General features: G+C 44.2%; 1 protein-coding gene across 4 annotated transcripts in view; it reads right to left on the bottom strand.

Moving 5' to 3' along the window:
- The window catches only part of ALKBH1 (alkB homolog 1, histone H2A dioxygenase), an 81,542-nt gene that overhangs the window by 23,006 nt on the left and 31,771 nt on the right, over nt 1–26,765 (bottom strand). For all 4 annotated transcript variants that reach the window (XM_085894965.1, XM_085894966.1, XM_085894968.1 and 1 more), the window contains 2 exons: nt 14,524–14,614; nt 11,614–11,807 (listed from right to left, as the gene is read on the bottom strand). In XM_085894965.1, the coding sequence (XP_085751091.1) occupies nt 11,614–11,807; nt 14,524–14,614 (285 nt within the window). The remainder of the gene's footprint in view (nt 1–11,613; nt 11,808–14,523; nt 14,615–26,765) is intronic.

Raw genomic sequence — 26,765 nt, 5'->3', positions numbered from 1 at the left:
TACGCCCGATAATTATCCCCTTTATTTTAAACCAACCACGTCTCACCCGCCATTATAAATAAATATTAATTATAATTAATCGGAACCATCGAGGTTGACGATAGCACCGCTCGGTTATCCCGATAGTACGGAACGGGTCGCTTAAGTGGCCCGTGTCCGGGGTCGACCTGCGGCGAGGTGCGATCGCCCGGTCTACCCTCCGTGTGGGTACTTAGGTAGGTCGAATTTGGCGAAAAACCCTATCCCACGCGGGGGGCCGATTGGCATGATCGTGGTGAGGCCGAAAGGCCCACCCGTGACTCGTTCCCAGCGTTTGTCTGAGAGGGTCACGACGGAATTGTTCGTCCGGTGGGCGACGTGCCGCGATTCGAGTTACGTGGCCGCTCGCACGCCGGCGGGCGCAAATTCGCAACACTGGTGTCAGGTCGTGGGACACAAACTCATCCCCCTCCTCGCGGCACTGGTGTCGGAGAGCGGGAAAACGGGCTCTCCTGTCTCCAGTTAAATTCACGGGAATCGGTCCAGGGGTGAGAGGAGCGACCCCCGATTCCCTCCAAATTACGAGCGATTTAAATTAACCCTTTACGAAAAATAAGATGGCGTCTCAAGGCGAGTGGGAGCCAGGGGTATTAGAAATGGATTTAGAATGTGTAGAATTAAATCCATGGTCCAGGATGAAAACCCCGAGCAGGAAATGTTGGTTGTACAGGACGAACTCGCCCAACTGAACCCAGAGCCCGAAATAGGTGCGGCGGCGGCCGCGGTGTATGACACCTCCCTCCCCCTCTCCACCAAAACCCTTCCCCGATCCCTGCCGAAACGGCTCACCCGACATGGCCCAGCTATTCGCCATGCTGGCAAAGATGAATGCGGATGCGCAACAAATGAATGCGAACATGAACAAGCAAATGAACGAAGTGAAAACGAAAATGGATACAAACACAAACGAAATAAAAGGCATGAACGAAAAAATGGATACAAACACAAACAAAATAAAAGGCATGAACAAGCAAATGAACGAAGTGAAGGCGAATATGGAAACAAACGCACTCAAAATGAAGGAAGAAATGAAAGAACTGCGGGGTGAGACGCAGAACATGGGCCGAAGCCTGCAGGCGGGCATGAAGGCAGTAACCAGGGAGCTCAAAATGGCGACGCCACGTGTGGGAGCGAACGAGCTGGGAGGGGGTGCAACGGTTGTCAGGCCCGCGGTGGAGGCGGGTAAGGAGAAAATAATTCGGGGGACGTGTTGGGCGAGAAGTGTGACGGTGACCGAGAGGGAAAAATTAATTAGGGTGACGGAGACGATGTGAAAGGAATTGGGAGGGAGAGAAAAGAACAATTAAGACAAAGCAAGGAGGAGGTACGCGGAGATCGTGAAAGAGCAAGGAGTGAAACAGAGGAAAGGACGGGAGCGACTTAAGGAGAAAGCAAGGTTGGCCTACGTAAAGATAAGGAAAAGACGCCAGAAAGAAGCGGAGACTAATAGACACGAGGGGACAACAGAAACTAACAAATGTACAGAGACACGGGAGATGGGAACGATAGAGGAGAGACTGCATGATAATGACAAGGTTAGAGACGTACACACACACACACACACACACGGAGGTAGTGGAGGACCATGAGGGGGAGCTGGCGGACTGGGTGGAGACCCAGTGCGAGCCGCGGGATAGCCTCCTCCAGGAACGAGGGGAGGGAGTATGCCCCCTTGAGGCGAATCACGACCAGGTGGGTTCGGTCGTGCTTTGCGAGGTCGAGGGGAGGAGTGCTGTGGACGGGTGCACGCCGAGCTTGGGGGGTATAGAGGCCCCAGAGACCCTTGTGGGGACACAAATCCCCAGTGTGGTTGTCCCGGTGTGTGTGGTGCAAGGTGTGAGTGCGCCCCCGTGTGTGGATGAGACCCCAGGTCTGGAAGCGACCCCATGTGTGAGTGGTGTGGTGGTAAGTGTGCAGAAGGGCGTGCTTCCCAGCACGCCGCGTGTGGATGAGACACCGCGGGCGAGTTCCCCGCGTGTGTGAGTGGTGTGGTTTGTGTGAGGGAAATGGCATGAGTGAGTGGAAGGCCGCGAGTGAGTGGAAGGCCGCGAGTGAGTGGAGCCACGTGTGCGAGGGAGGTGGCATGCGTGAGTGAGCGGCCGAGTGTGAGGGAGACAGCGTGTGTGAGGTCTCTGTGTGTAAGGGAGATGTCGGTCGGCATGCGGGAGCACGCAGCCGCGTCTCCCGGTGCGAGTTTGATGGAATGGTGTATGAGCGTCGTGACACGCAGGTGTGCGTGGGTCGAATGGCGACGACGGCGACATGTGAGGGACAAAAGCCGAGTAGCGGCTGTAGCTGTTTCGGGGACCGTGCCGGGTTCACCCAGCAGCGAGCGCGAGGTCCGTGCTGTGCAACGCACGAGGCCCCCACGTGCTCGCTTGCGGGAGTGAAGTCCCGGTCCGGAAACGCACACGGTGGATTTGCCGATCCCGCGGACGGACAAAGTTTAGGCAGGATAACGAATTTGGACCGGATGGGTTCTCCACGCGGGCGGGTGTGTGAAGCTCCAACGGGCAGAGCACATGTGTTCGCGTGGGGAACCCCTCGAGACGTGAGGCTTGTGTTTTTTTTTTTATGCGCCGGGTGACGTCATGGCTGCGTGTGTGTGGTTGGAATCCGGCAGGAGGGTGAATCCCTGCCGGATGGTACCATCCAAGTGGGACGAGGGACGCGAACAGCTGCCATGACGTCACGCCAAAGGTGCGCGGCTGTGAATTGCCGCGCTGGTGCGCAGGTTGTGAGTTTCCGCGCTGGTGCTGCGCAATAAAAACAACAAAAAAATAAAAATAAAAAAAAACCAGCAAGCCTCGCTTTCGGGTGAACAGGATTCCTGGGCAAGGGGTGGATGATCCCCCTGACCTGGGCACAGGATGGAACTAGTTAGGGGGAAGGGTTAGCTTAGTTAGGCCGACTTCATGGGGCAGGGGTAAGTCCTCATGGAGTCCGTGGAATGGATTAGGGAGAGGGATTGTAGCGAGATTTAGGTTGGGAAATTGATTATAAGGATTTGAGGACATGGACAGACTTGTGAATATGTAGAGGGGACGTAGTTTAGCTACGTAGTGTTAAAAGGAACGTGCTATAGCTTAAGGGACGACGTGGGAGCACGAGTTAGTTAGGGGAGGTAGTTAGAAGGATGGCAGAGTTCAGCGGTGTGTGTGTTGAAGAGTTGGTGAGTTGAGTGAATACATGTGCTGGGTGAGTGAGTGAGGCCAGCGGGTCTGTGTGAATGGAGCGAATGTGGAATGCATGGTACGATGAGTGATTGGGGGGAGGAGTGACTCCCGCCCAAGGGACCCTGGGGTCAGTGTAGAGTGAGTTAGGGGGTTAGTTAAATTGAAAAATGGAGGTCGTTTTGTTGTTGGTGTGAATGTAGGCTCGAAACCCAAGGCAACAGTTTGCAAGCTGCGAGAACTGCCCTGTTGGCAGCTGCAACACGGGCCTGCAGTGGCGGCCCGTGCACCGTGTTTGCATTCATCCATTCATCCATTCATCCATCCGTCCATCCGTTGTGCTCATTGCGTGTGCCACTTGAGCTGGCACGGAGACTGCATTTGTGCAGCCCATGCACCGTTGTTGTTCACTGCATTCAGTTCAAAAGGGGAGGCTGAGGACTGCGTGTGAGCAGCCGGCCACGTTCCCTGTCACCTGCATTGTTTGAGCCAGAGACTGCATGCGAGCAGCCTGGCTCCCTGCTAACTGCTTTCTTTTTGCAGAGTCCATTGATCCTGGGCCATGGTTTAGTGTAAAATTTGTAAGTTAAGGTTAAGATGTACTGTAAATATGAGTGCGCCCCTGGCATGTCTGTCTTAGCGCCGGCAATTTTATTTAAGTCGTCCGTGTGAGTGGGTTTGTTTAGTTAGTTACTCAGCCCTCAGGTTATTTATTTTGGGGACACGAATACCAAGAATGTCGCACTCAGGGATCCGTAGGTAAAACGTACTAGGGGAGAACTACACATGATGGCACACGAAAATTTGACGACTCGGGACGAGTCTGTAAAAAGGGGAGGGGGTAGTGTTGTGGTTGAGGAAATTCGCAAACCACCATTCAGGTCCCGTAGGTGAGATATCTGTAAGTACATGTGTAGTTAGCCCAAACCCGTTGTTTAGTGGGAATAAATGTGATTCATTCGGGCTGCGACCCTTTAAGATAGCCGTTTTTCTGTTCTATCTTTATTTTAAACCAACCACGTCTCAACCGCAATCACACAACAACCACAAACCGCAACGCCACTTCACAACAACAACAACGCCAACAGCCACGACCTTTACCGTCACGGCTCGCTCCCATAAACATCGCATCACCGCCATTCCAAGCGTCGCCATGGACATCACCGCCACAATAAACCCTCCACCACCTTCACCTCTCCTCCTTCTGCCGCCATTCCCGCACCGCTTGTGGGCACCGAGCGTCAGGCTGTCCTGGCCTCGTGCTGGACACGCGCTGAGCCGCGGGTGCAAAAAGCGGCCTTTCCGAGGAAAAGTCGAATCAGGAATGATACACGCCCACTTCTGTTCCGTCCAATCATTAAGCGTGGGGCGATTTGGCCCCGCCTCCAGGCGTGTCGAGTAGAATCGATATATGCAAATTCGAGGATCAGGGGAGGTTCACGCCCACTTTTCCTCCGTCCAATGGGTGAGCGTGGCTCCGCCCCCGAGCTCATCCTGATCCGGAAATTTGCATATGGGTTCTCCTGCCGTACTATAAAGCGCCGAGCGCGAGGCGAATTCAGTCAGTTTTGTTTTGGGTCGGAAGCAGCTGGAGGCAGTCGCAGAGTTTTTGGCTCGGGCGAGTTGGAGAGGTGTGGCGGCGGCGGAGTGTGGCAGCAGCAGTCAAGACGGGTCTGGAGGAGGTCGGAGTCTGTCGGGGTTCGGAGTCTGTCGGGGAGCTGCAGAGAGGGGAAGCCGGGAGCGCGGTCGAGGACGCAGTGGAGTCACTCGTCGCGGGACCCAAGCAAGCTGGTTGTTCTCTTTCCCCAGAGCATCAACAATTCCCCCCTCTATCGCCCCCCCCCTGCGCTGAGATAGTGCGGAAAGGGGGCCCCGTTCCCACCCCATTCCAAGCAGTGCCAACGAAACCCGCGGAGGAGTGCGGAGTCGGGGCACCGCCGCGGCATTTGCGGCTCATCACAAGACGGGTAGGCTCCACCCGGTCTCGCGCCCACAGACCACGTCTGCCCCCTTGTCGTTGAGGGTGGCCCTTTTTCTTTTGCTTTTGAGTATACGTGTTGTTGGCGCCGTCTGTAAAGTAAAATTGTGTAAGTGTTGCCGTGTGCTCGCGTAGTCGGTAGTATCTCTGCATTGTGGTGTTTCTTTTGTTGCAATTGCTTTTGGTGCATAATTGTTGTAATTGTATATGTGTGCTCTCAGTGTGCCGCGGAATAAATGTCCCTCATGTTGAACTGTTTTTCCCATTTCGCTTCGTCTTTTCTTTAATTGAATCTCCATCTTACTTCACGTAAAGGGTTGGTAGTGGGCTTCATACGCCCGATAATTAATCGGAACCGTCGAGGTTGACGATAGCACCGCTCGGTTATCCCGATAATACGGAACGGGTCGCTTAAGTGGCCCGTGTCCGGGTCGACCTGCGGCGAGGTGCGATCGCCCGGTCTACCCTCCGTGTGGGTACTTAGGTAGGTCGAATTTGGCGAACAACCCTATCCCACGCGGGGGGCCGATTGGCACGATCGTGGTGAGGCCGAAAGGCCCACCCGTGACTAGTTCCCGGCGTTAGTCCGAGAGGGTCACGACGGAATTGTTCGTCCGGTAGGCGACGTGCCGCGATTCGAGTTACGTGGCCGCTCGCACGCCGGCGGGCGCGAATTCGCAACAATATGCATTTATCAGGCATTCTGATAACAGATCCTTAAATTTCATATGCCAGTTTATAAATATCTGCAGTATCACTTTGCTAGAGTGTTCAGTTTCAGATTTATAAGATCATGAATATGAAAAAAGTGAATAATTATAAAAAAAACGTGCATGTAAATAAAAATTTATTTTAATATGAAGCCATGGGCGTTAGATAAAATTATTTGGTCAGTAGATACATCTTATATGAGGCAATCTTTAGAAAAAAAAATTAAGATCCTAAACCCCTAGCCACATGGTCAAACCAGGGGACAAATTGGGTCCATTTTAGAGCCCTCGGAGGCAAGGGCTTATGGTAAAACTTTTATAATTCATCACCTAAATTATCCCAGCAAAAATGTATCTATGGATAGATAATGACCATATAATCACTGTGTTATGAGGAAAAAATTCTAAGTTGTTCCATATTTTCAGGAGGGCTCCTATAGTTTCACCTTATTTTAGCTCGTTTTGGCCAAAAAGCCATTTTTAGCTTCTTATAGAGTGAGAAATATGCATCCCAGAGACTATCTGATGCCATAATTGAAAAATTTGGATGGCAATTAGTAAATAATTGCAATATTAACTTTCTAGAGGAGTCCATTATAAAATTATAAGCCCCTGAAGTTAAAAAAACAATGCGTTTTTCACATTTGGCATTTTTAGGGCCAAATTTCAAGGGTCTCTAGAGATAGATATTTTTTTTAATTATGAGGAATTGAAAGCTAATCTTTTGCATAGTGGGTAGAGCCATATAGATCGACATTTAAGAATTTTTCCAGCAAAATTGAGGAGGTGACCTGGGGAGGTTTTTGAAATTTATGTGATTTAGCACGGAATGACCCAGGTCTTAATCAGGCGTTCCCCGTCCACTGATGAACACATCTCCTCTGCCAGGACCTGAGCACTCCTTTGATTGAAAACTCACTAAAGGAGTAAACTAACGTTTTTGCAAACTAATCTTCAAACATTTTTGTCGTGTGGACGGTTCAAAGACAAATATTTTCACCAAGTGATGTGCGAAGGATATCTACCCGTTTAGCACACAAACTCGAGAGCAAATCTCATGAAAGTGTGCATTTCATGTTGCATCATCCAAAACCTCACTTGTATGAATTAAACATCAACTTGCATTGCTGATGATCCACAACAAATGTAAACATTAATAATGCATGTGCAAAATAAAAATAATATAAAATAAAAAAAACATAAAGAAAGAAAAGAAAGACTTGGCAACACCATGTGATGGATTGGAAACCTGTCTTGTCATGTAAATGCTCACCCGTAACATCAGACTTCTGATCCTTGGTTTTATGGGTGGGGGGGGGGGGGGAACTCCAAGTCATTGTAGTTTTGAAGACTTCTACACACTTCAAAGCCATATATTTAATAAGTATAATTATTTATCTTTAAAAGGCAAGTTTGCACTTTCACACACAGACCGTTTTCAGCTCTGTTGTCAAACACTTGCATGCCATTAAAGAGGTATACGAGAACGGCACTTGGTCGAGCGCATACCTGTGTCAGGCTGAACAGTTTCCATTTTGTATCCCAGTCATAGGCCGGATCTGCATCCGGACCTTAACCAAAAAAACCGAATCGGCTTCTTCTGGTCACCTACCCAACTCATCCACCAAGTTTCATCCAAATCCGTCCACAATGTTTTGAGATATCGTGCTATATATTGTTTTGACCAGATTTCTCAATTAAGAAGAATCACTTTAAATAATTATAGCATCCCGATCTGCAACAAAATCGAATCAATTCGTCCTCGGCACACACCCAACCTGTCCAAGTTTTGTCAGAATCTGTTAACTTTTTGGGATATCCCGCTCACAGAGACAAACAGAGGTGAACAAACATATCAACCTCCGTCCACTTTTGGTGGTGGAGGGAAATATTATTATTAATAATAATAATAATAATAATAATAATAATAATAATAATAAATCTGAATCATTAAATGTTGATACATTAAATTTTTTGGAATTTCTGGCATTCAATTGTGAAATACAAAAGTTATTGTTGCATTCCATCAGCAAAATGTGTCCTTAAATTAATTTTCTTAAAGTATCAAAAGAAATTATTCTTGTCATTAGTTACTTGCCCCTCGAATCAACATTTGATCAGGACGGATGACGTCTTTGGTCACATGGGGTGGCGCCGAAGCATGGCGACGTCTCACGCTGCTTTCTCGCTTTTGTATATTTTATGGCCGTCTGTTTATCCAAAGCGTTCCTACTTTGTGTACGATCGTCAAGTTCTTCTTGATATTAGATCAAGGATGCGATTCGACTTCCAGCCGAATATCAATTGGATCCAGCCACCACCAACACCTTACAGTCGTACATTGGGACCTCCAACAGGAACTAGCCGCCACCAACAGTCCAGAAAGCGGGGGAGAGAAAGTGGTGTGCTGGTGAGGTTGAGGAGGAGGCCTACCTGACCCCCACTCCCATCTATGTTTTTGGTCAATATGCAATAGATCGATAATAAAATGGACGAACTGCAATGCCACAAAGGCTCTCAACGTGATTTGAGGAATTGTAATGTTTTTTGCTTCGCCGGGACTTGGTTAAGCCAAAACATTCCCGATGCGGCTGTTCAACTCGACGGCTTTGCAGTGCACCGATTGGATAGGACAATGGAATCCATGGGAAAAGGAAGAGGTGGTGGTGGTGGTGGTGTGTTTCATTGTCATCAACTCTTGCTGCACTGATGTGGACATTATCTCAAGAACCTGTACAACCGATCTTGAATGTCTGATGATAAAATGCCGACCCTTCTATCTACCGAGGGAATTTAGCTCTGCAATCATGGCTGCAGTCTATATACAACCCCAGGTCAACACCTCGACCGCACTTAACGAGCTATATGGCATTATCAATATGCAAGGCAACGGACATCCAGAAGCAGCTTTTGTTGTTGCAGGAGACTTCAACCGTTGCAACCTCAGAAAGGTGCTTCCCAAGTACTTTCAGCACGTCTCCTGCCCAACAAGAGGTGAGAAAACACTGGATCACCGCGATACCACAACCAAAGGAGCTTACCGTTCACGACGCCGGCCTCACTTTGGCAAAGCAGACCACGCAGTGGTGATTTTGCTCCCTGCTTACAAACAAAAACTAGAAAGCACACAGACAACAGTGAGGACGGTCCAGCGCTGGTCAGAGGAAAATGAAGCTCGACTCCAAGGATGCCTCGAGTCCACCAATTGGAGTGTTTTTAAGGAATCTGCCTCCGATCTGAACGAGTACGCTGAATCAGTGATGGGATACATCAATTTTTGTGTCGACTCATGCATCCCTACAATGACTGTGCAGTCATACCCAAATCAAAAACCTTGGCTCAATGGCAACATCCGTTATAAGCTGAAGGCTCAAACGATTGCTTTTAAATTGGACGACAAAGATTTGAACACAATATCAAGGTATGACCTGGTAAAAGCCATGAGGCCGCATCAAGGAATTATAGCGAACGAAGGGAGTCAGTACAGCAGACACGATGTGCGACGCATGTGATAGGGACTGCCATCCATCACGGATTACAAAGTCAAACCTCAGGGAATCACCAATGCAGCCGCCGATCTTCCACATGAGTTGAACACCTCTGTTATGCATGTTTTGAGGTGAACAACATCGATCTACTCATCAGGGTCTCCGGCTCCCCTGAGGACTTTGTGCTAAAACTTTGAGGCTAACGTGAGTGGAACCTTTAAACGAGTTCAGGCTTGTATAGCTGTATAGCCGGACGGTGTCCCGTCTCATGTCCTAAAATTCTGCTCCGATTAGCCGTCTCAGGTGCTCACTGACATTTTTAACATTTTGCTTTTCCTGGCCGTTGTAACTCTTTGTTTGAAGAATTGCGTTATTACCTCCGCCACCGAAGGTGAAGGAGGTTATGTTTTCACCCCTTTCTGTGTGTTGGTTTGTTTGTTTGTGTGCAGGATATCTCAAAAATTTGTGGACGATCCGGATGAAATTTTGTGGATAGGTTGTGTGTGTGTAACAAGGATGAACTGTTTAGATTTTGGTGAAGATCCGGATCTGATAATTTTTTAAGTGATTCTTCACCATTGAGAGAAAGGGCGAAACTAATATATAGCATGATATCTCAAAAAAGTTGTGCACGGATTCGGATGAAACTTGGACGACAAGTTGAGTGTGTGGCAAGGACAAATTGCTTCGATTTTGGTGAAGATCCGAATCTGGATCTGGATACAAGAATTCTTTAATTTTCAAAGCGATTCCTCACCATTGAGAGATGGGGCCAAAAACGATATTGTACTGCACAGCATGATACTTCAAAAATGTATTGTGCCCGATATGTCCTCGTGGATCAGACATCGCGGGGCGGAGGTATGCGTTCTACTAAATGTTACCGCCTCGTGGCGCTCACCTCTGTGGTTAGGAAGTGTTTAGAAAGAATGGTTATGTCTTTCATAAACTGTAACATCCCTACGTCCCTCAATCCAATACAATTTGCCTACAAACCTAACAAATATGTTGATGATACTATATCTTTGGCTTTGCATACTGCCGTACAACATCTTGACAAGCGGAACACATATGTCAGAATGGTATTTCTTGATTATAGCTCTGCATTTAACACCATTGTTCTTTCCAAACTTGTAACAAAACTACAAGCCCTGGGTCTTTGTAATTCTGTGTGTAACTGGATCCCTGATTTTCTAACGGGTGGGCCAAAGGTTGTGAAAGTTGGTAATGCCATTTCATCCACACACATACTTAACACCGGTGCCCCACAAGGCTATCTGCACAGTCCATTACGCTACACTTTGTATACCCATGATTGTATAGCAAAGTATATATAATTAAATTTGCTGATGATGCCACTGTGATGGGTTCGATAACTGACGATGATGAGAGTGCTTACAGGTGGGAGGTGCAGGAGTCGGCAGCATGGAACCGAAACAATAAGTTGGCCCTAAATGTTAGCAAGACTAAATAACTTATTGTTGACTTTAGGAGGAATAACACAGGCCGTGGTCCTATCAACATCGGTAAGGCGGCCGTGGACGTTGTGAATGGCTTCAGATTTCGAGGCGTTCAAATCTCTGATGATATGACGTGGTCCTACAACACCAGAGCCATTCTAACAAAAGCACAACGGCACCTCTACTTTCTCAGACAATTGAAGAAATTTGGACTGCATACTTCCACACTTGTGAACTGTTATCGTTGCACCATCAAAAGCATACCGACAGGCTGCATCATAGCCTGGTATGGTCAATCCACTGCGCGGGACTGCACGGCCATACAAAAGATTGTTCGGACTGCACAAAATAAAATAAAAATAAACCACAGGTAAAGATCTTTCATCTATTGAAGATATCGACATCAATCGCTGCTATAGAAAGGCCCTCTGCATCATAAAAGACCCCACTCATGATGCACACTGACTGATCTCACCTTTGCCATCAGGCAGGCAGTATCGTCATTTCCGGATGCATACCACCAGGTTTAGGAACAGTTTTATTTTCCCAAAGCTGTCCGCATCCTAAATAGCCACTAACTTGGATTGTGCTGATGCTCTGTGTGACATGCGAATTGTAAAATGTTGTTACAAATATTGTTGCATAGATGTATGTATCGAGTGAGAAGGCCATTTGTGAATAAGAATTTCACTGTTTCTTAACCTTGGTTATGAAACATATGACACTAAAAGTGACTCGACTTGACTTGACATGCGAGAGGCAGACCTGAGAGAGAGCAAGGGCTGAGTGAGATCCAACTCCGAAGAATCCGTATGGATTCCAAGCGTCGAATCCAGCCTGTAGTAGTTGATTATCGCCGCTTCTGGCAAGAACATTGGAAATCCGCAGGTACGTATCAGGCAGGAAGAGAGCTTCCCCAGATCGGTGGGGAATGGTGAGTGGTGCTGGGCTGCGTACTTCTGTGGTATTCGGGTTTTCATGGAAAAAAATAAAAATACAATCATAGAAACGTTGGGGAAGCAGAATGAGTATTTCTGAGCATGTCATATATTGCTAAAGGTGAAACAGGTGAAGTGGACAAGAGGAGAGAGAGAGAGACACACACACACACACACACACACACAGAGAAGAGAAGAGAAGAGAAGAGAAGAGAAGAGAAGAGAAGAGAAGAGAAGGGAAGAAAAGAGAAGAGAAGAGAAGAGAAGAGAAGAGAAGAGAAGAGAAGAGAAGAGAAGAGAAGAGGAGAGAAGAGGAGAGAAGAGGAGAGAAGAGGAGAGAAGAGAAGAGAAGAGAAGAGAAGAGGAGAGAAGAGGAGAGAAGAGGAGAGAAGAGAAGAGAAGAGGAGAGAAGAGAAGAGAAGAGGAGAGAAGAGGAGAGAAGAGGAGAGAAGAGGAGAGAAGAGGAGAGAGGAGAGAAGAGGAGAGAAGAGAAGAGGAGAGAAGAGGAGAGGAGAGGAGAGGAGAGGAGAGGAGAGGAGAGGAGAGGAGAGGAGAGGAGAGGAGAGGAGAGGGAGAGGAGAGGAGAGGAGAGGAGAGGAGAGGAGAGGAGAGGAGAGGAGAGGAGAGGAGAGGAGAGGAGAGGAGAGGAGAGAGAGAGAGAGAGAAAGAGAAAGAGAAAGAGAAAGAGAAAGAGAAAGAGAAAGAGAGAGAGAGAGAGAGAGAGAGAGAGAGAATGATGGGGTTATAAAGGTTGCCGATGGAGAAAATCAGCACGGATGTGTTACAATGGAAGTGTGCAAGAAAGAAACAGGAAGGAAAATTGGGGTTAGAACGTACAAGCCAAAGCATATTAGCTGCAGAGGATTACCAGCACCAGCAGTAAAACAAAGCTTTTATGTTCCTCTGACAACCATCAATAACGTTGCTGCCTTTATACGCCATTTCTCAAGTTGACAAATAGGATGGGTTGGAAGTGAACAAGAACTGATGGATGAAGATACAGCAATGGCAGCAGAAAACTGAGAAACGCTTCAATAAAGCCGCAACAGGAGGGCAGGATACAGGCGCGCGTTATGTACTGGAGCAGTTCCACTCAATCCGAAGTCAACCGACCAATATGAAGTGGCAACTCAGAAATACAATTTGATGGTTCTGTTCAGTTGGAAAGGATGTGTGTCATGATATTTGATCTCCGCGTTTTAAATCCACTTTAAACACGAGAAAATTGCTCGTGGAAGGCAGGACTAAACATCAATGGAGTGTGACAGGGGTCTTCAAGTGAGCATGACACTTGCTTGCACCGTTGAGTGACGAGCTCCTCTTTCATCGACAAATTCTAAAGTTAGAAATATTGGCTTCATGCTCCCCTTCCGTTGAACCACTCTCTCCAAATGGCTCCGCAGCAGACTTTCCATGTGACGAGGGGAAAATGCTTGAACTCAGCGTTTGCTTTGAAGTGAAAGTTCCCAAACCATCCCTTCCCATCCTCCCTTTGTCTTCCCCAAACCATTGCCACTTGTACACCAATGGCTTCACCTGAGAATGCCATTAGCGTGACCTGGATGACCGAGACATCTCCTTGGCAACAGACCAAGATCGTATCAGCTCCAGTGTCCTGAAAACGCGCTCCGCAAATTGATGTCGCTTCTCTCTGCACTTCTCAGCTTGTCCTTCACTTCGGGCCAACTCTCATCTGCCTGGAAGGTGGCAGACATTACACCACCCCCACCCCACAAGAAAGGTTGAAAGGCAGATCGACTCATTTACAGAGCATTCATCCTGTTTACCATAGTAAGCAAAGCTGCTGTCCTGAATCCCTGCTGACATCAACTCCTTCTTTTTCTCCAATAATATAATCACCAATCAACAGTTTGGTTTTCACCCTGGCCATGTTGCTTCTCTCAAAAATGGATGGAGGCCCTGAAACAACTTGGCACCTGGTCATGCTTTCCAAACTCTATACTTTTGGCATTCAAAGCAGTTTTCATGCCTGGCTTGTACATTATTCTTTATGGCTCCTTAATTTCTCGACAAGTACGGGCTACGATGCCCAAAGCAATGTCTTCGGGCCAAATTATGTTTTTTTTTGTTTTTTTTTCATTAACGCTTTCTCTCTTTATTTAGTCAAACATCTTTACCAGTTTCCAGATGGCCGATTGAACAATAAATTGAATAGTTGCCCATCTCAGTGGTAGAACGACAGGGGCATCCCTAATTAAAAAAAAAAAAGATTTGTATCCAGAGTCGAGGCTCGTGGAAGAGTTGGAACACACAATGGATCAGGATTCAACAGAACAAAATGAACAGCAGAAAGAGTGGGGAAATGCAAACAGCAGGGACGAGGGACAAAACAGATGGAGACAGACAACAAGGGATGCGGTTGAGGTTGAGTGGTAGGGGAGAATGCAAGGGGTAGGGAATAGCATGCATACAGGAACAAACTCTGAGGAAGGAATAACAAAAACGGAATTGGGGGGCAGGGAGTTAACAGGGGTCGAAAAAAAATCATGGTTTTGGATGGAGGATGATCTGAGATGGTGGTGAACAAGCTGTCTAGGAAACTTAGAGGGGAGAATGAGATTGAAGAGAATGTGGAAGTTGATTCCACAGGCTGGAAAAAAAAAAAGAAGAGGAACAAATGAGTGGAGGTGAGCAGTGATTCTGGATTTTGGGAGTTTCACGACAAGGGGGTTTTGCTGGTGGACCGCGTGTGCCCTGCAGAAATAGCAAAAATCACCTTGGAATCCCAGTTGTAGTGGAACCCGAGTGTGACCCATCTTAAACGCTCCAGCAGACTCCTGGGACGGTGTGCATCTTCCTTTCCCGTCCTGCCAGCAAATAAGAGATCAGGTTGATCAAAATGCTTAATCAAACAAACTACCACATATATAGCATTGGAGAAATCAGGAGGAACCCGAATCGGCAAAGATGGAGTCATCAGGAGAAACCTGGATAGGATTCGGGTTTTGGCTGCTACTCCTCTACCCTCCAAAAACCCATCTAAGCACAGCCAAGTGAGCGTTACAAAAACAATTTGCAAGAATTCACCGCTCCGTGACTTATATTATACATTGAATTTGAACATGATCACTACCACCTTCCCTGAAGAAGTTGGTGCCACAACAAAAATGAACGATGTATCGAAATAATGCCAGCTTTAATCTACACTATAAAAGTGAAATTGTACATTTGTTTCTTCATTTATATATGCTTCAAAAACAAACAAAAAAACTACTGAACCAAATTTTGCATGTTGCCTAAGGCTACCCTAAGTATGGTTTGTGTTTGGGTCGCATATTTGTGGGAGGGGTGCAGTGTGAGGGGGAAGACCCCAATTCGCTCTTTGTAAATATGTATCATATCACGCCATCAGGTGATGGCCGGTATTACAAATAATATTCTAATATAAAGAAAGTTTAAGCAACAATATGCATTACGGTGATGATGAAATCTGAGCGAGAATAATTCAAACTTTTCAAAATGTTTCATTTCGTTTTAAGCGGAGGGAGGCTCAAACCAAAGCAACCACGAGTGATTGCTTTTGCTGGCTCCATATATAAGCGGCAAGGTTGATTGATGAAGGTGATGTCAGCTGACTTCCAAGCAGATGGAAGATGATCTCAGGCAAAATATAGAGTGAAAAGAGTGGAATGTTTGTGAAATACAACATGCTGTCTTTTGATTAAATCTATCAACAAAAAAGACAGGTAAAAATCTTGTTTTACGCAGGTTTGGTTGAGGTAGTTACAACTTCACTCATCACTTTCTGTGTTCCATTCTGCCTTTATGTGGGTGTGCATTTTGTGCTGATAATCATAATTTTGGACAAGAATAATGAGTTTTGCTTAAACACAAGGAACAGTTTCTGGTTAACCCCCCATTCAGCAGATGAAGGGTCCTTTTTGGTCTGTAATACAGATCTGCTTATCTCCATTTAAATTTTGTATAATGTGAGAATCAATATTTTTTGTGAGATTTTATTTTACAAAAACATTGCAGGACTAGACCTGAAAGGGCAATCAATGACTGCAGACCCTCGACAGAAGTTGTTTTGTGTGGTTTTATTGACGTCCTCGCATTCTAATTGTATATATACTTTATAGAGTTACTCGATTGAAAATAATAACAACAATAATAATAACTTGAGCGGGCACTCAGTAGAGCGCATACCTTCGCCAACGCTACATTTTGCTCCCCTCCTCCCCCCCCCCCCCACAGAAACCGTTGATTGTGAGGGTATTTAATCCCATACCACACCTGCCATCTCATATGTGTTATGATGGCTTAAAACATTAAATTTCCTGTGTCGTATCGTATATCACAAGATTGGGCATTGGTTGCATACAAATTGGATAAAAAAAAAATCGACCACACTATGGCAATATGACGATTTTGACCTTTTCATGACCTCGACCTTGAACTTTGTACTCTTAATTTTGTAATTGGTATTAGAGTGTGGGGAACAGAACAGTCAACATTTTGGTGTTGGTTTCATGCAAATCGGATAAGAATTGACCGTGTTATGACTAAAACCACACATTTTGCAATGTGGTGACCCCCGCTGACCTTTGACTCCCAACCGCTAATAAGGGTTATTACGTCATTGTGTCATGTCACATATCACAAGATGGGGCATTGAATTCTGAACATTTTGGCATGAGTTGCATGCAAATTGGATACAAATTGACCGTGCTATGGTAAAAAGACGATTTTGACTTTTTCATGACCTTGACCTTTGACCCTATCGCTCCCAAAATCTAATCAAATGGTCCTCGGATAATAAACAATCATCCCACCAAATTTGCTGCGATTCAGCTCAATACTTTTGGAGTTATGCGAATAACAAACAAACAAACACACATATTCACAAATAAATAAATAAATACACAGCGATCAAAACATAACCTTCGCAACAAAGTTTGCGAAGGTAATAATGTGTCCGACTGGCTACCACAAGGTGGCGTTTGTGGCCTACATTAGTACATTCTGCGCGGACAAACACAAACAGACCGAAATGCAATACCCTCTTCTCTGGCAAAGGCAACAAGGCAGAGAGTTCAACAATGCAGAGTCTCACCATGGGTTATGGATTACAGTAGATCTGAGAACCAGTGTGGACACACACACACACACAACAACCTTTAGTTTTCCTTCAGGGTGCACGAGGCCAATAAGTCACCAAATAATTTCCCACAATATATCACTCAAGAAAATACGGCTATAATGATTATCATGTCGTAAATATTAACCTGTCTAATAATTGTTAATGAATGTGTTTAACCAACAGGATATGTCACACAGAAAAAAACAACATCTTTCTTAGGAGTAGAGAGAGATAAGTAAAGTACAGCCTTTGACAAGAGATAGAGAAGTGTAGCCTTTTTGCAGGATATCAAAGATCAACTGCAAATAAAACAAGTGGTGCCAGGCACAACAAATCCCGCCCATTTAAGGCATAAAGTCTTTGGACCCTACCAATCTTCACAAATATGCATTTTTCACTATAGGAATGAGTAGGATTATAAGTGACAAATAGAATAAGGTTCACTATAAGCTTAGTTTGAAGTAAATCAGATCATTTTTGACGAAGTTATGAGCGAAAAACTATTTTGATATTTTTGATGACCTTGACCTTTGATCCAATTGGACCCAAAAGTTAATGGGGTCGTCCAAGGTTCATTGCCCACCTGTGGATTAAATTTGATAGTGTTTGCTAAAGCCGTTTTGCCGTAAAGTTGTTAACAGACAGTCAGACAAACAAACAGACAAACCGGACGATTACAATATCCCGCTCCCTCCCTCCGGGGGGCGGGATAACAAACAAACAAACAAACAAGCAGTCATAGACTGGTACTTACGAAATCGTCAACTTGACCTCTGACCTTGTCTAATAAAAGCTGTCTCCAGAGAAGGTAGCGCCGCAAACCAGAAGTTTCTTCGATGATTCTGTACCAAACCATCAAAAATCGAATGTTTCACCTCACTGTGACCTTGACCTTTTGACCAAAATCTAATCAGCGCTAGTCATCACCCTCCTGAATCACGTGGTGTAATTTGACATTGGTAGCTTCTTCCGTTCGAGTTACTGCAGATTAACGTAACGTAAAGGTCACACTCGACGGACCCCCCAACTCGAAAGGACGCCGGGGCGAGCGCGAAGACGTCAGCGCGCACACGCAAAACCTTTACGTGACTCAACGACGCGTCTGCTCAAGCGCGCTGCGCCACGTGACGAGCCCTGACGCGGCGGGTGAAATATTTTTATACAATCTTAAAACGTCTCCAAAACATCCGATTTTTACCAGAATTTCGACAACCGAGTGTTAAGCATCCTAAGCGATCGCAAAAACCGAAGACAAAATTAAAATCGAAGTTAAAACGAACTCGTAACATCGACCGAAGTAAAAATACTCCATTTCTCCACAAGAATTTACGGAATTATTTAATATTATTTTATCAAAGTCATAAAACCGTAATATTCGGCCATCCACAAACAATCTTTACACCATCCAACGGCTTAGCGAGTCAGGCATGCGACGATAAGCTTTATTGGGATGAAAAATGACTTTTAAACACCATCTTTATCGAAAACACAACGCGGCCTACAACTAGGCAAGGCGTTCTGCGCCATGGGCGCTAACACTGAAATTTTTAAAACAGCTGTAACTCGACGAATTGACACACAAATTCCGCCAAACTTACCTCGATCTTCCAAACTCACGCTCCGTCAACAAAACCTGTGGTAACTTTTCTCGAGTTATCATGTTTTGGATGTTTGACCTCACTGTGGCCTTGGCCTTTGACAGATTTTGACCAAAATCTAATCAGTGCTAGCCATCACGTGGTGAAATTTGACATTGGTAGCTTCTTCCGTTCTCGAGTTATCGTGCCTACAAACAAACAAACAAGCAGTCATAGACTGGTACTTACGAAATCGTCAACTTGACCTCTGACCTTGTCTAATAAAAGCTGTCTCCAGAGAAGGTAGCGACGCAAACCAGAAGTTTCTACGATGATTCTGTACCAAACCATCAAAAATCGAAAATTTGACCTCACTGTGATCTTGACCTTTGACCGATTTTGACCAAAATTTAATCAGCACTAGCCATCACCCTCCTGAATCACGTGGTGTAATTTGACATTGGTAGCTTCTTCCGTTCTCGAGTTATCGTGCCTACAAACAAACACACAAACAGAGGACGGAAGTGATCAATATACTTACGAAATCTTTAGATTTCGTAAGTAAAAAGACAGACAGACAGATACAGGGTGGAGAGACGACAGAGTATAAAACACAGGATTAATCATCTCTAATAGGACAAAGTGCACATTCAAGGTTAAAAACAAAATCAACTTATGGTTAAATTGGAGATTACAAGATTGTGATTAAATAACACAACTTTATCAAACTTTGCTTCAGGTCGTTTGGGGGAATGAGTCGACCCCATAGGCTTTGCATCCATCTCAATAATAATAATAATAATAATAATGATAACAATCATGATAATAACACTTATCCATCCATCCATTGGGACCAAACTCTATGCAGAGCGTTGGTGCTGCTTAGGCAGTCTCCTTGGCTATTGGGTACAATCATGGACAGGTCGCCACTCTGACACAGGATACCAGCACGCTGGCACTCATTTTGCCGACTTTGAAAGGATGACAGGTAGAGTCAACCTCACCTGGTATTAATTCAAGAACAAAGTGGGATTTGAACTCAGAACCCTCGGATGCCAAGCCCACCACTCGAGCCATTAAGCCAACACCAGGCATAATAACATTAATAAATAAAAATAATGATGATAATGACACAAAACAAATGCACTTTATGAAAACAGGATTCTTATTTAATAAATACTACACAAAGGAGGCACAAAACAAACAGGTCCTCATCATGGGGGGAAATGTGTGTGTGTATATATATATATATATATATATATATATATATATATATATATATATATATATATATATATATATATATATATATATATATATATATATATAAAAACACGTGCATTTATACGTGTCACTGCCCCCACCACAACTGCCTCCCTATCCCTCACCTGCCACGGCCACAAATCCAATTACAGCTGAAGGTTAAAAGGGGAGTGGCAGGGAAAATTTACAGTCCAGGAAACAGAGAAAATCCAATCGAAGTGGACAGATTATGCAGCATCATAGTCTCATAACCTATATGCCACCAAAACCCTTCATGCATTGTTCTGTGAGGTCTGCTTTGACAAAACACAACCACCACAGGGCCCTAATTCAGGGTTCTGGGCACAGTTGTTGCTGAGGTATAGCTCAGGAAACCCCTCTTTTCACCTGCAAACTGAGGCACTTGCAGTTCGAGGGTGAAGTGAGCGAATTTCAGGCTCACTCAACTATGGGCACTGACCCCCCCCCCCTACCCTTCCTAAAACTCCAACAGACAGCAATCCTCTCCTAAAGACTCGTGTGACGGGTGCCTCACCCGGCTGAACATCTCTCAATAGCTCGATTCACTCCGCATATCCAGGGGCGGTGAGTTCACCCCACGGTAGGAATAAGGATAAAGAGGAAAGTGGTATGAAGGAGAGACTGCATCCATGGAAAATTTAACGCAATAAGTAAATTTGACATTCAACCATTTTCTTTATACTTCTTCCACCATGTATGCATTCAATAAATATGTATACAGACGTGGCAATGTATACGATAATTAATCAAACACCAAATGGGGGTAGGGGGAGTGGTCGCTCTTTCCAATGCAGACTTCAACATACAGATGCAGTTTTGGTAAGTGTAGCAAGATCTGATGGTGTCATAAGTATGAAATGAAATAATATGAATAGATTTGTGAATAATCTTACAAAAACTTCAGCATTTAAACCCAGAAAGGTCAAAATATCTTTCTTCGATTGGGTGGCCAAAATGTATTTTTCATCTTAATAATCAGCATCGTTGAAAAATTAAAGGCCACAGCAATAAGACCTTTGGCTGGCTGAATGGATCTTTCTCCCTCTCCACGCAACACCCCCACACTCTTCCCGACCACCATTCTCCCAGCAGCAATCAGTGACTATATTGATTCTGGAGTGAGCTCGACGAAGCTATGAGGAGCGGTTGAAGGAGACAGGAATATATACATTAGAAAGGAGACGATTAAGGAGGTACTTGATAACGATTTGTAGGATAATGAAGGGTGGACAAAATAAATGAGGAGGATTTTTTTTTTCTGCAGAAGGGAGAGCGACAGAAGCTGGGGGCACATTCTTAGAACAAATCGACGAGAGTTTGGAATGTTGTATGGTAAAGGTCTTTCACGGATTGTAGGTACCTCTGCCACCGAAGATGGGTGGACATGTTTTCACCCCTGTCTATCTGTTTGTTTGTTACTTGTGAAATTGAAGATTTGCAAGCTTATTGGTTGGTCTGGTCTCAGTGGTCTGTTATTCCGTCTGTCTGTCTGTATAGCCTCGAGGTCACATTTTGAGCTCGCCTGTTCGAAGAACAGAGAGCTATAGCGATACCCCCGGCGTGAGCGTGAAAATGTAAAATTTTTTGATGCAAGTTATTTTTAACCTCCGCCATCGAAGATCGGAGGTTACTGTTTTCACCCCTTTCTGTTTGTTACTTACGAAATCTAAAGATTTCGTAAGTATATTGATGCCTTCCGTTTGTTTGTTAGTTTGTTAGTTTGTTTGTTTGTTTGTAGGCATGATAACTCGAGAACGGAAGAAACTACCAATGTCAAATTACACCACGTGATTCTGGAGGGTGATGGCTAGTGCTGATTAGATTTTGGTCAAAATCGGTCAAAGGTCAAGGTCACAGTGACGTCAAACATCCAAAACATTAGATTTTTGAAGGTTTGGTACAGAATCATCATAGAAACTTCTGGTTTGTGTCGCTACCTTCTCTCGAGACAGCTTTTATTAGACAAGGTCAGAGGTCAAGTTGACGTAAGTACCAGTCTATGAATGCTTGTTTGTTTGTTTGTTTGTTTGTGAACAGTATTACGGAAAAACTCCTACACGGATTTCGACGAAACTTGGTGGGGGGGTTAGGTATGGTCCAAGGATCATGCCATTAGATTTTGGACTTGGTCCCCCCCCCCCCGCCAAAAAAAACTTGTTAGAGAAAAATTTTTTTTTTTGCATTTCTACATGTTTTAAGTGATTTCCAACCCCCCGCCTCCCCCAAAAAAAATTGAGAACATTTTAAATTTTTTTTTGCATTTCTACATGTTTTAAGTGATTTCCAACCCCCCCCCCAAAAAACAAATTGTTTGAGAAAAAAAAAATTTTGCAACTTTTTTTTTCAACAAAATTTAGATTTCTTTTTTTTTTGCATTTCTACATGTTTTGAGTGATTTCCACCCCCCCAAAAAAAAATTGAGAAAAAAAATTTTTTGCAACTTTTTTTTCAACAAAATTTCGATTTTTTTTTTTTTTTTGCATTTCTACATGTTTTAAGTGATTATGATTTCGACGAAACTTGGTGGGGGGTTAGGTATGGTCCAAGGATCATGCCATTAGATTTTGGACTTGGTCCCCCCCCCCAAAAAAAAATTGTTAGAGAAATAATTTTCTTTTTTTGCATTTCTACATGTTTGAAGTGATTTCCAACCCCCCCCCCGCCTCGCAAAAAAAAATTAGAGAAATTTTTATTATTTTTTTTGCATTTCTACATGTTTTATGTGATTTCCAACCCCCCCCCCAAAAAACAAATAGTTGGAGGAAAAAAAAAAATTTGAAACTTTTTTTCAACAAAATTTCGATTTCTTTTTTTTTTGCATTTCTACATGTTTTAAGTGATTTCCACCCCCCCCCCCAAAAAAAAATGTTGGAGAAAAGAACTATAACTGTCAGCACTGTTGACATCATATTTAAAGAATAAGATATAAGGTTCACTTGAGTGACCCAGCAGTATTGGCGGCGGAGGTTTTGCACTCTCCCGAGTGCTCCCCCTCTAGTTTCCTTTATAATGTTTTTATAAGCCCGATGTGTATGTATGTATATGTATATGTATATGTATATGTATATATATATATATATATATATATATATATATATATATATATATATATATATATATCTTCTTCTTCTTTCGGCTGCTCCCTTTTTAGGGGTCGCCACAGCGGATCATCCATATGATCCGCATTGTGATTTGGCACTTGTTTTACACCGGATGCCCTTCCTGACGCAACCCTGGTCGCTTCTTACGACACAGGGATATGGTACACCTATTTTAACCGGGGTATACACCGGCCCAGTACACTGGTACTCATTTCGCCGACCTCGGAAGGATGACAGGCTGAGTCAACCCCCTGGTGTATTAATTCAGTGGCCCAACGGGGCTTGAACTCAGGACCTTTTGGATCCCAAGCCGCTGCCCTAACCACTGCGCCAACACCAGGCTTATATATATATATATATATATATATATATATATATATATATATATATATATATATATATATATATATATATATATATATATATATATATATATATATATATATATATATATATCGGGGCGTATTATGTGATACCGGTCGTCCGTCCGTCTGTCTGTCCGTCCGTTCCTGTCCGCACTCTAACTCCCAAAGTTATCAACTTTCACGTTTCATATTTGGTACATAGGTACAGACTGTGGAGACGGTGTGTCGCAACATACGTTCGTCATCTAAAGTGGTTGCCATGGCAACCAGGATGCTGTTTTCCATGTAGTAGCACAATTCTGTATATACCTTCTCGTTTGGGCATATATTGTGCTCACTTGCGCTCTTGTTACTGATTACAATATACAAATACATATATTGCTTTATAATTATACTTCACTGCAATGCTTTATAAAAATATTAATTATTAGACTAGTCTTTTAAAAACGATAAATGTATAAACAGGCGAGCATTGGGTGGCTTTGACACCAACTCTGGTTTCCTTTCTAATGTTTTTATCTACCACACTATTTTTTTTTTTTTTACGCCCGATGTGTGTATATATATATATATATATATATATATATATATCGGGGCATATTATGTGATACCGGTCGTCCGTCCGTCCATTCCTGTCCGCACTCTAACTCCCAAAGTTTTCAACTTTCACGTTTCATATTTGGTACATTGGTACAGACTGTGGAGACGGTGTGTCGCAACATACGTTCGTCATCTAAAGTGGTTGCCATGACAACCAGGATGCTGTTTCTGTCCGTTCCTGTCCGCACTCTAACTCTGAAAGTTTTCAACTTTCACGTTTCATATTTGGAACATCGGTACAGACTGCAGAGACTGTGTGTAGCGACATACGTTCGTCATCTAAAGTGGTTGCCATGGCAACCAGGATGCTGTTTTCCATGTAGTAGCACAATTCTGTATATACCTTCTTGTTCGGGCATATATTGTGCTCACGCTACTGATTACAATATACAAATACATATATTGCTTTAAAATTATTTGTATCAGACTTCACTGCAATGCTTTATAAAAAATATTAATTATTAGACTAGTCTTTTAAAAGCGATAAATGTATATACAGGCGAGCATTGGGTGGCTTTGACACCAACTCTGGTACTCCGATCTTCACCACCTGGTATTGACAAGCTGGAAGCCTATTGTTTGAGGTCAATATGTCAAAGGTCAAGATCACATAAATCGTCGATTTTCAACAGATTTACTTGATATCTTTGCCTACAATGCACTGCATATAAAATGAAAAACAAGGGTGGACGGTGAACCCTCGTCGAGGTGAAGTCTTGGTCGACCCCTGTGAGTATGTCGATTCATTATGTGCTATTTGAACTTGAGTTGGCCCATGAATACTTCTATCAATTACGGACTATTGAAACATAACTTTTTGACATGCAGACTTTGAGAGCCCTTTACACCTTTAAAGACCATTTATACCCTTTTAAAGCATTTACACCCCGAAAGACACTTCATAACCCGAAAACACTTTTAAGACCCCAAAGACCCTGTAGACCCCATTAGAACCCGAAGTTCCCCGAGACCATGGAGACACCGTTAGACCTTATGTCTGAGGGCTTATACTGCAATAACACTTGAGGGTTCCCAGTCATAATCAAAAGTCCTCCCATTGGTAAACTACATCAATACCAAGTTCAGAGAGCCTAAAATAGAAATGATTAATTAATTTTCTCTTTTTTTCTAAGGTTCTGCTCGTCTTGGTTATTGGCATGAGGAAAGATGCCGTGCGGCAGAGAGAAAACGATGCCCATGACAACAATTCACAAGTTTGTGATTTTATTATTGCCAAACCTCAGGATTTTTCAAGATAGCAGATTGAAACTTATACAGCTGATTTGTATGATTGTGTTGCACTCTATATGTATGTATACAATCTGGCTAGAATTAGTCAAAGGTCAAGGTCAATGCCATCCAAAACATGTAAAACACATTTTAGGAATGGCAATTAGAAAATGTATCAACAAAATTTGTTACGCACAATATTCCATCATGTACAGAGAGTTCATAGAACACGATACACCTTGCAGTGTTAAGGTATATACAGGAGGGCCGCACCGATCACGGACGGGGGTTACGTTGTTGAAAATGCCCGTGGACCGCAAATCTGTGAACTTGTGGTGATGGGGGAAAATACAGTTAGGGTCTTCAGCTTTAAGATTTGTCCCAACAAGGTTTTTTTTTTAATAAAACCTCCTTATTTGGACAAATTTTGTCCAGTATTTATATTAGGAGGTTCGGTGCAGGATTTGCACTCCGGCCACCGTAAAACCCTTCATTCCGCAAAACATACGAAAAGCAAAAAAAAATCTTGTATATTATTTCCGAGTTTGTGGTTTCGTGTCGCGCTATCTTCGACTTTGTTCTGCGCTCGAGTAACGTGATATTCAGCTTACATTATCTCAAAGACCATACGAGGTGCATGGTACAAAAAAAGTAAATAAAATGGTTCTGAAACAGTGAAATCGTATTCCACTTACTGCATTAAAGTAAAATTACTACTGATACTCTGCATCAGTTCCTTTCTCAAACACACCCACCCCAACATGTCGCGCAGAACGCGGGTTATGCTAGTCATAATCTGAAAACCCACTCCGTGAGAGTACCTCCTGTGCAGCTTCCCTTTGCAGGGCAGCTCACCGGATGAAGGGATTGGGGCAAATCCTTGGGAACCCCCAATCTTTGATAGGAGGAAAACCACGGGGTAACCTTCCCGGGTCAGATTGCAGTAGTGTGTGCCGGGGTGGTGCTGAGGTGTCGTCCACCAGACGGCGGTCTCCTTGGGTTAACCTGAGGCGGTCCCTTCGGGTGAGTGCCTGGAATGTCCTATCCCTAAGAGAGGATGATCACCTGTCTCTGTTATCATCTCAGCTCAAGCGTTTGGACATCGGTATTGCAGCTCTCTCTGAGGTTCGGAGACTGAATTGCGGTGAGATCATGGCGGGTGGTTACACTTACTATTGGTCTCGTCACTGATTGACTGATGGTTACCATGCCCAAGGAGATGCTATAGATGTGTCCAATAAGCTGACTCCAACAATAATTGTGGTAACACCAATCAACAAGCATATTACGAGGCGAAGGATTCGTCACTCCTTGGGTGTCATTTCCCTGGTCTCTGTATATACTCCGACTGAGGCGAGTGATCTCACTGTGTAGGACATATTCTATGCCATGCTCAAGTCTGTGGTTGATCAGTGCCGCAGACGAGATACACTTCAAGTCTTGGGGGATTTCAATGCATCGACTGGAACTGATAGGGATGGGTATGAGACGTGCATTGGTCCCCATGGGTCTGGAACTGTGAACCTGAATAGCACTAAGTCCCTTGACTTTACAAGAAGTCATGGAAGGTCTGACTGCACGAATACCAACGAAATAACTGCCTGGTGATCACTGTATCTTGGATGCCATTGCCTTAGAAGCATGTGGTTTCTCAGAACCGCAACGATATATAATCAACAGGTGTGGAGCTTGACGAGTGCTCCCCTGATCTCCAATGT

The sequence above is a fragment of the Eptatretus burgeri genome, chromosome 9, assembly GCF_056783735.1.
Source record: "Eptatretus burgeri isolate ZD-2024b chromosome 9, Ebu_testis_v1, whole genome shotgun sequence".
Lineage (NCBI taxonomy): Eukaryota > Metazoa > Chordata > Myxini > Myxiniformes > Myxinidae > Eptatretus > Eptatretus burgeri.
Note: the sequence above shows the minus strand (reverse complement) of the source record. Positions and strands in the feature narration are given on the sequence as shown.